Genomic DNA, 10,904 nt, shown 5'->3' with positions numbered 1-10,904 from the left:
TGAGGAGACTCAAAGGTGAATAAAATATTACTTCTATCCAGGAAGAAGTCAGAGTCTAGGTAGTATATTTAAAATTACAGGAAAAGCACAATTGTACAAATGCAAACAGTAAATTTTGGTTTCCACTTCCATCCCTGACATCATCTTCCTTCATTGAAGTTAGGAGGTATTCTGCAGTGGAATGCTAAACTCTTGTGTTTCCATGAGGCATCTGTGGGTTAGGTAGATTGTTAGAATTTTTGTTGCACATGAAAAATGACTTTAGAAGTTGATTATTTTTAAACTTTTTTCTAAGTTTTTTTTTTTTTAATTTGCAACTGGCTTTCTGTAGAAAATAGCCCTGACTTTTGAGATTTTTGAAACTTTGTTTGGTATTAAACATACACATGCTTCATGTATTTTTATTTCATATGAATACTTCCTGTTTTTTCCTGCTTGTTAAAAGCAAAATCACACTAATTGTTTGCATAGTTAATAGAAGCTATTTTCATTCTCCTACTGTTCTAATGAGAAAATTCCTTAATCACTGTGCAAACAGCCCTAGAGGCAAATGCACATTCTTCTTCAAGCATGGAAACATAATTTGCCGGAATCTGTGTATGAAATGTAGTTTTAAACTTCTCATGCCTTCATTGACATCATCTATGAAATAAGGAAGTATGACTAAATTGCAAACTCTTCTAATGTTGAAAGTTAATTACATTTGATTGTCACAAATTTCTCTGAGATTAGAAACTGAAAGTTTATCATATATCTTTATCAAAGAAAGAATATTATGCACCAAATTCATGTATATTGTTTAACATTTTCTGTAAAATTTAGCATCTTTACTTTGAATTAAGCTATACTTAAAAAAGAAATATCAAATAGGCAATCAGGTTAAAGAAGGCATTCTATTAATCCTGATTTATTTCTTCCACCAATTTACTTAACTTTCTTAGCTAGACTTTCTGCAGAGGAGACTCAAAGATGAATAAAACATCAAAGAAGTCAGAGGGTAGGGAGTATCTTTTTAATTATAGGAAAAGCATGATCGCACAAATGCAATGGTAAATTTGGATTTCTACTTCCACACTCAGCCCTTCTTCCTTCATTGAAGTTAGGAGGTGGTCACCAGTGAACACTAAACTCATATTTCCACGGCCCCTTCCCTGTGACATTTGCTTCCCAACTTATCAGCATTTTACTTTTTTTACTATTTCAAAACTATCAAAACCAATGTGGACCTTGTGGGTTAGGTGGACTGTTACGTTCCTTAAGTTCTAGGCTGGCACTTTGCACAGTGGCTGTCATGGGCAAGATGAATAATGTGTTTGTTGAAAGAAAATTTAGGGTTAAATATGAGGACATAATTCTCATTATAATTCATTTCTCACTTGTTTACTTTGAAGTTTAGCATATATGCAGTGAGAGCTAAAACCCCTTTTTCCCAAGAAATTTGTACTTGTCTGCAGGTACATAAGGTATATAAAATAGGTAAAGAAAAAAAACGCACCTGAGAAATATATTATTTTCAATCTACTTTAAAACAACTCTCTGATTTACATGTAATTTGCGATTTATTAATAAAAAGCAAATTTGCATACTAATGAGATGGATGTGCTTGTTTAGTTTTCTACAAAAAGAATTAAATCGTAGCTGAATATTTGACATTGTAAGATATAGAGCATCTTTATAATTTTTCAGAGTTGATAGAGGCTTTATTTTATAAGGGTTAATGCTATGAACACTGTTTCAGACAAATATATGGTACCAAATGACAGGCATATGTTTAGGGCCGTTCAGAAATTGCTGGAACTCTGTTCTAAATTCAACTTAAAAATTAATCTAACATTTCTACGAAACTCATCAGTTACTCAAACAGCAATTCTTCACATCAAACTTTCTAGCACAATCTAGTCTCACAATACACTTATCTAACCCTGACATACAGAGAATAGACAGAAAATACTGCCTTTATTTTCTGTACTTAAACCATTACGTTTCTATAAGAGAAGAAAACATATTTGCACCAAAGACACAGCAATTCATAAGGGAACATCTGAGCTGAGGAGTTTCAGGCAGCGCTTGCTGGTGCTGAGTGGCCTGAAGCACACGTATTGCAAAGCGTGCATGCTGCGTGCTCAGAACCCAGGCCGCAGGGAAGTCCCCTAGCGCAAAACAGGTGAGCACTGCCAGGAGCACCTCAGGTTCATTCCATACTTGATTTTAAATTGATTTTTAGTTGTTTCACAGTCAGAAATCTGTAAAAGATTGTCAAATGTTTCATAAGCACCACATTCAGTTACACTTATGAAACTGTGGTGTGGAGAATTCCAGTGTGCACTAGATCAAGGAGTTATTCCAAATGAACAGCTGTGTAACCACAACCAAAGTCAAGAAAAAATATCACTGGTCCAATTAATCCCTATTTTTTCGGTCCCTCCAAAATGCCCACTTCCAAAACACCACTCTCCTGATCATTTCTCTTCTGGCCCAGCGGGGCTGCCTTCTCTTTTCTCAACTTCTCAGCCAGGAGATCTTCTCAAGGGAATTGCCAGGCTCATCTCTCTGTCTTTCTGTTCTGAATCTTAACCCTTATTACTTAGTCTGCCGTAACTTAAAGGCCATGAAATTTTATTCCAAGGCACAGAGGTCATATTGAAAATAATATGAACTATAAACAGTTACATTGATTTATGTTTTTTTTAATTATTCTCTATTCTCCTTTAATAAGCCCCAGTCATAATTTTTTACAGAATTAATTTTTCTTGGTATCAGAATAAATTATAGAAGATAAATATTAAATTGTCAATTCAGTTGTAATTTTAATTTTAAGATGAAACTTCATTTTTTATCATAAAAATCAGAAAATATTATGAAATAATCATGTCAATATATTACATATTTTTATATCCTAACAAATTAATTTTTATAATTTTATCTAGTTAAGTATTCCTCCATAGAATATTTAAAATGTGACTCAGTCTGAGAAAAATGAATTTACATATATATCTTTTCAGAGCCATAAACCCTAGAAAAACCTATTCATAACTGGGCAATAATTTTAATTATTATTTTGTTTTCACATTTCTAGGAATTGAACTGATACAAGTTAGATCCTGGGATATACAGCCACAGTAAAGAGTGGGTTGTATTATTGCTCTCAAAGTCTCACAGTTATGAGTAAGATTGTGTTCTTGGTCACACAGAACAATAGCAGTGGTAACCTATGTTTTGTTACCATTCAAGTAAATTGATATCCATAAGATGGTTGACACAAGTATCAATATTTTTTTGAAAAAAAAACTGTGTAGTATCTCATATTTTTAAGATAATTTGAGGTCAGGATAGATGGTTTAGCAGTTAAGGCACTTGCCTGCCAAGCCTAAGGACCCAGGTACAATTCTCCAGGTCCCATGTAAGCCAGATGTACATGGTGGTACATGCATCTGGAGTTCATTGGTAGTGGCTAGAGGCCCTGGCACACCAATTCTGTCCTCTCTATGTCTGATGAATAAATCAGAAAAAAATAAATAAAAGATAACTTGAGATACATTTCATTTTGGAGATTAAATTAATAGTGGTAAAATATTTCAAATATTTTAGTCATCATTAATCTAATAATAATTCTCTGTAAAGCAAACTTTGCCTGAGCTAGTGGCTTGGGGAAAGCAGGTGCTCTCACACCTGGGTAGGTGGACTGATTTAACTTCCTGTTCCATAGCCCACAACCCTGTGTACAATGAAAATTTATATACTAAAACAGTGTTTTTCTCCATCTCTTCCCAAAATTGAGGCCCAGAGGTAGTTAGGTTCTTCTCTAACCTGTCTTTCAATTACTTTGCTTGATTCTGTGGCCCTCTGGGTTCTTCACCATTGTTCTCATATCTGAACGTTTTTCTTACTGCATTACTTCATTCATCTTTACTCTTTCCCCCTTTTCACCCATCTGAAGCCTGTCTAGATCACCCAACATTTTACATTATTTGGTAATCTGCATGAAAGTTTGTATTTAATCTTTAAATTTTTTTATTTATTTGAGAGAGAGAATGGGCACACCAGGGCCTCCAGCCTCTGCAAACAAATTCCAGATACATGTGCCACCTTGTGCATATGGTTTAAGTGAGTCCTGGAGAATCAGATCGGGGTTCTTTGGCTTTGCAGGAAAGTGTCTTAACCACTAAGCCATCTTTCCAGCCCTGTATTTAATCATGACATTAACGTCTTCCACCCTGCAAGCTTCTTCCTCCTATCTGAAAGTAGTCCTGGATATTAGGGGGAAGAGCAACAAGCCTTACAGTGACATTCCAATGTCTTTCTGTGTTCCCTGGGTTTGCATAATCAGACTTGCCCTCAGTTTCACAAAACCTAGTCTAGTGTTGCTGTGTGTCCCTATATGGAATGCTCTCTTTTCTGCCAGTTCTTGAATTGGCTATTTCTACTCTAGAAGTCTAAACTCAGGGCTGACTGTTTTTTTTATAGCCTCTGAGCAGACAAAGGTCCCCTCTAAAGTGTACCACAGTCATTCTTTCTCTCAGATTTCACTGACCTTGTTAGCTTAGTTACTATAACAGACTTACTCATTTTCTGAGGAAAGATCCAGTTTTGTATTCATTTTCATATTCACCACCGACTCTCTCCATAGCTGATTAAGAGCAGGTGCTCAATAACTTCCATCTGTTGCATACTTGACAGAACTAATGAAAGCAGGCTGCATCCGATGGGGTCTCTGAAAGGCTAACTGCCCTTTGGTGACTTTCTGGCGCTTATAAACATGGGTCAGCAGCATGCTCTCTGAAAGACATGCCCAGAATCCTAAACATCAAGTCACAGTTTTCCAAGTGAGCACAAGTGACCTGGGACATCTTGATTTATTTTCTTTTTCCTGTCTGTTTATATTTCTTCAATTCATTATGAATTCCTAAGTAGCATAGCATACAGAAGATAAAAAATTAAAGTGAGTCACATAAGTTCCCAGTTATTTTACACTTTCTATTACATTTTAACCAAACAGATGTGTCCTATTTTTATGGAATTGAAATAATTTTATAATGACAAAGCAGAGAAGGAAATGAAGCAGTGTTTATTCTGACCACCTACCATGCCTTAGGCCCTGAGTTAGAACCTCCCTCAGTTCTCACAGTTTCTCTGAGAAGGAGGGAAAATTATCATTATTTTGAGATTTAAAACAAAACCAGAAAAAAAAATATGCAGCACACTGTGATTGTTCTCTCCCAAATTAGAGGGCCATGAACAATTGCAGTCATGTATTTTGCAACTACACCACTGTTTCAGAGCAAGGCAGTGATACTTCCTATTGCCTGGCTGGAATTGCCATGGAATGGGATTTATTTCAAGGTCACATCTCTATGAAGTTTCAGTCACTTATAACAATGGGAAATTTTCGCATTTAAATACTGCCCAAACTAAAAGACTGAGGAAGAACAGAGATACATGGAGAAGAGTGAAAACATAACCTGTTTGAAAGTGAATGTTGGGGGGTGGGGATAAAGCACAATGCAGGTGTTGTAGACAGCTTTGTGTTGCTGGGGTGAACATACACATCAGGCACAGTTAATGGGAGGGAGGGGTTTATTTCAAGCTTAAAGATCCAGGAGGCTGTTCCATCAGAGGTGGAAGAAGATGGTTCCATACATCTGAGCAGAGAGAAACAACCAGATTCAGCAAACACCAAAAGCAGCAAGCAAGAAAATGGGCAGCAAACAGCAGGGATCCAGGCAGAGCTGAAACCTTTCTGCATACCTCTTGGCTGGAATTCAGATCTGCCCACAGTGACACCTTAGCACTGGACTCCAGGATCTGCCCCAGTGACACTTCCTCCAGCCAGGCTGCTGGAGACCCAAGTTACAAGCTTTAATAAAGTAACTGAGTCTATGGGAGACACACATTGAAACTACCACCCCAAGTATTCATTTAGTCTCAGATTTGAAATTTTGGAGGATCAGCAATTTACATACATGAGCATTCATATACATACATATGCTATTGGGAGTATCAATTATCTATCTATCATAAATCTATTTTTCTATCTATCATCTATCACTGAAAAGCAACACAATGAAAGAAATTAACAAACAATTGCTGTGGGCCCTAGAATAGAAACCCTCAAAGAGTAGAATAAATTGCTAAGTGGTTGTTGACTATAATCTTTGGCATAATTTTTATCTCATCTTCCATCATTTGTAAAAATGTCCAGTTTTAATTACTTTTTGAGATTTTTCAATTAGCAAGGTTATGACTAGAGAGCAAATCAGAAGGATTTAGGAACCACCAACATGTACAGATTAGAATCATTAATCCTATAACAAATAGTAAATTTATGACTTCTTACGAAGTCATTTCTATGTCTCTGATATAAACATGTATTTAAAATATTTGTGTTTATATTTCTGAACAAATTCAATCATCTGAAAGTTGTGCTTTCATAAGTGATGCAAACATTTTAAATAAGTTCTTCTTAAAACTAGAATTGTTAAACTGAATTTTAAACCTCTGAAGATATATTTATAAGCAGATGGGAGAATATTTAGGGTATTAAATCTAATTCATAAGTTATCCAGTAGTATAATGACAGTATAATGTTATTTTTCAATTTTCCCATCAATTTAAAATGTCCAGGTCTTTTAGATAAGTTATTTTGGTACAATAATCATGGAACAGATATTTTGTTGTTACAGAAAAAAAATTATTCCTTAATACTTTCAGTATAGAAAACTCAAATTCTTTTTTCACACTTCCAGACTCTTTCACACCAAAATAAGTAAAACTTTAAATTTCATATTTTATTCTTGTTATTGATATAGAAAATATATCAGAGATGATAGAAATAATAAAATGAAAGATAAATCAAACTTTACATTTTCTTAAGATGTCACCTAATATTGTAGCTTCTAAGGACCACAGCTCATCATTAATTCTATAAACTACTAACTCTTTAATATATCATGATTCAAATTTGATGATTTGATAAATTGATGAAAAATTCAAAAGTTTGATCTTTAACTATGAATAAGATAAATAATAGCTGTGAATGTCATTAAATACCAAATACTACAAGGAGATAAGTGAAAGATTCTTTCATTAGAACTCAGCATATGTACCATATATAAGTTCAACAGTTATGAAAGATGCTTAATCAAGTTCACTAACATATTTTGCTAACCTAATCATGAAATACTTATTTTCAAAATTAACATATTAGTATATTTTGGAAATCATTCCATGAAACTCACTTTGAAAAATATTACAACATCCCAACTTTCATAGCTACAGAACATTCACCCTACTACTGTACCAACATGGAAATATTTTGATCAAAGAATTGAGCTAATTTTTAAAAGGTGAACAAAGAGAATCATACTTTCATACCAATCAGATAGCACTAGTCGTTTCCAAAAATGATGCCAGAAATCGATAGTGTGAAGGCTTTTGGCAAATTCACATATTAGCTTAGCCTATAACCTATAATTGAACTAAAATTTGTTCTTCATACCGGAAAGTTCCTTCTTGCCACTTCCCAGTCAAGCCTCATTCCCACCATAACCACTGTTTTGAAATCTAACCCACTGAGTGGCTTTGCCTGTTGAGCTTCAGATGAATGACAGCAAACAAAGGGTACTGTGGCATCTGCTTCCTTTGCTCAGCATTATTTGTTAGAGATTCATGCATATCGTTGCACATATCAGTTGTTCATTCCTTTATACTGCTTAACAGTATTTCATTGTCCAAGGGTTCTAAGATTTAATCACTCATTTTCCTTTTGACATGTATGTGGATTCTTTACATTTTGGACTTACTATAAAGAAATAATATTAACTATAGATATTAAATTCAGAGAAACTCATGAATAGAGTTGCTATGAACATTCTTAGGCTAATCTTTTTTACATATGTTTATCTTAATTTTATATCCAAACCTACAGAATTAATAAGACATAGGCATTAGTGTAATTTTATAAGATTTCAATTTCCAAAAACTTGCGATATTTACTTCTTACTGGCAATGTGTGAAGGATTTCTGATTCATTGATACGGTTTTTCTCCTGGCTCTGCCTTGTCAGGTGTTTATTTATCTTAGCAGTAATTTCAGATTTTTCAGTGAAGAAGATTTTATATATATGTATTGAGTTCATTCCTAGGATTTTTGCTATGATTTTATAGCTTTAAAGTCTTATTGCCCAGAGGGGGTGTGTGGTGGGTGCAGAGTGAGTAGGCCAAACCCCTGTTCCCCAGGGTTTCTCCCACTTTCCTGGTCCTTGGGATCTTGCTGAGGAAGCAGGTCCATTGCTCCATCTTTCTGATAGAAGTTTCCCTGGGCCCCTAATTCCCCATACCCTGCTTCTGAGGGTGGGTGCCAGAGGGTGCAAAGTGAGTCTGCCAGACCCCTGTTCCCTGGTTCCGTCCAGATTCCTGGTCCCTGTAGGTCCCCCCCTGCCTGGTTTGGGGAGGCCTTGTCCCCATGTGGGGGCTGTGGAAACAGGCCTTTTGCTCTGGTATCCTGGCTGGGCCCTGGCTACTGACATCCCTATTCCTTTGAGTCAGAGAGTACATGGGCCACTGTAGGAGCAGGCCACTTGCCTCTGGTTCTCCAGCTTACTGGCACCTGGTTCCTCAACCCAGGATTCCTGTGTGCTGAAGAGTACATGCAAGTGGAGTGAGTAAGCCAGAGCTCCCAGTTCCCCAGGTACCTTTGATGTACCTGCAATCTTCATAATCTGCACATACCAATCTGGTTCACATTTAAAAAATAACACCCTCTGAAGAACCTAAAGGACAAAAACTTGTTTCCTCCTCAGTAGAATAAAGTGTCTCCCCAAGATGGGTAGACCACAGTGCAGAAAAGCCAATGAAAGTCAGAAAACTGAGAGAGCTTACCAAGGATGCCTACTTGGTCCCACAATGGAAACCTCCAATGAAATCATAAAGAAATTAAAGGAAGGGTTGGAGAGATGGCTTAGCGGTTAAGGCACTTGGCTGTGAAGCCAAAGGCCCCAGGTTCAATTCCCCAGTACCCATGTAAGCCAGATGCACAAGGGGGTGTATGCATCTGGAGTTCATTTGCAGTGGCTAGGGGCATTGGTTTGCCCATTCTCTCTCTGTCTGTGTCCTCTCTCTCTCTTTTTCTCTCTGCTTGCAAATAAATAAATAAATGAAAATTTTAAAATCTTTGAAAAAAAGAAAATCAACAGAAATTCAATCCCAGCCTTTTGGCCAGAACTACCAGCTTCCAGTAATTTGCCAAAATGACAAATACAAAGGGAGAGAGAAGAGACACCTGGTACATGTTCTCTAGGTCTTTTAGAAAACATACAGTTGTTCTACTGGCCATGTATATGCGAACCTACAAGAAGAGTGATATTGTAGACATCAAGGAAATGGATGCTATCCAAAATGGAATACCTCATAAATGTTACCATGGGAAGACTGGAAGAATCTACAATGTCACTCAGCATGCTGTTGGCATTCTTGTGAACAAGCAAGTCAAGGTCAAGATTCTTGCCAAGAAAAGTAATGAGTGTCTTGAGCACATTAAACACTCTAAGAGCCCAGACAGCTTCCTGAAATTGGTGAAGGAAAATGATCAGAAGAAGGAAACCAAAGAGAAGGGATCCTGGGTGCAGCTGAAGCGGCAGCCTGCTCTGCACAGAGAAGTGCACTTTCTGCGAACTAATGGAAAATAACCTGAGCTGCTGGAGCCTATTCCCTATGAATTTATGGCTAAATATATGTCACAAATAAATAAAAGACCTACATTTTAAAAAAAAAAGAAAAGTAAAGTAAAAGAAAGAAAGAAAGAAAGAGAATGAAATTCAATCCCCAAATGAAAACAGAACAACCAGTGATACCTGGTCAAAAGAACAGCTGAACTGAAGCAAACTATCAAAAGCAACAACAACAACAATTGTAACAAAGAAATTGAATAGAATTGTCTCTTAGAATGTTCAGTTTTTGACTTATCTTGATTGAAGAAAGTGTTCGAATCCTCAAAAAACATATGAATGAATTGAAGGTGAATCAAGAAATGGAAGTTCTCAATAACTGATTGATTTAGCTTAATGAAGATCAAACATCAGAATGAATTCAAGGAAGCATCAAGAAAATCAGAACTCAAACTGATATATCACCTCACAAAAGATGGGCACAATTCAAAATTACAGAAAAACAAAAATCAAATAGAGTTTATTAAAAACCTCTCTAGAACCCCTCACTAACAGAGTTACTCATATGGACCTCTGACCTGGAAGACATGACAGAAGAAATTGATCAGGAGGCCAAAAACTTTATTAAGTTCAATAAATCAAGTGAACAGAATATGAGGGAACTGTGGGATACCATAAAATGACCAAACATCCAGATCATGTGTATACCAGAAGAGAGGAAATCCAAGCCTAAGGATGAGAGACCGCATTCAACAAAATTATTGAAGAAAAATTTCCCAATCTCTCAAAAGAGGCCCATCCAGATATAAGAAGCTCAAAGATCACCAAACAGACAGGACCAAAGAATAAACTCTTCAAGATATATCATAGTCAAAAGTTTAACAATGAAAATAAAGAGAGAGTATTAAAAGCAGCAAGAGAGAAACAATTCACTACATACAAAGGCAATCAGAATTATGCCAGAATTCTCAATGGAAACCCTGAAAGCCAGAAGGGCCTGGAATGAAACACATCAAAGTCTAAACAACTATGGCTTCCAACCCAAGCTACTCTACCCAGAAAAAGTATCCCTCATAATAGATGGTGAAAGGAAAACTTTCCATGCAAAAATGTATGTATGCAAGTAGAAGAACAGATTGAAGGGGGATGAAAAGGCCTAAGTAAGATCAGGGGAAGAGATTGAGTAAGGAAAGTTGGAGGAAAGGCTAATCAAAATTTAAGAGGATAAAAATAAGTCATATGA

The 10,904-nt window shown here is 36.1% G+C and overlaps 1 protein-coding gene across 1 annotated transcript; it reads left to right on the top strand.

The window, feature by feature from the left end:
* Positions 1-9,244: 9,244 nt before the first annotated feature.
* Positions 9,245-9,682, top strand: LOC101606769 (60S ribosomal protein L21-like). Its single transcript, XM_045143521.1, has one exon. It carries the CDS (start codon positions 9,245-9,247, stop codon positions 9,680-9,682), a length of 438 nt encoding a protein of 145 aa, XP_044999456.1.
* Positions 9,683-10,904: the final 1,222 nt, after the last annotated feature.

This window comes from Jaculus jaculus, chromosome 2 (genome assembly GCF_020740685.1).
Source record: "Jaculus jaculus isolate mJacJac1 chromosome 2, mJacJac1.mat.Y.cur, whole genome shotgun sequence".
NCBI classification, from domain to species: domain Eukaryota; kingdom Metazoa; phylum Chordata; class Mammalia; order Rodentia; family Dipodidae; genus Jaculus; species Jaculus jaculus.
Note: the sequence above shows the minus strand (reverse complement) of the source record. Positions and strands in the feature narration are given on the sequence as shown.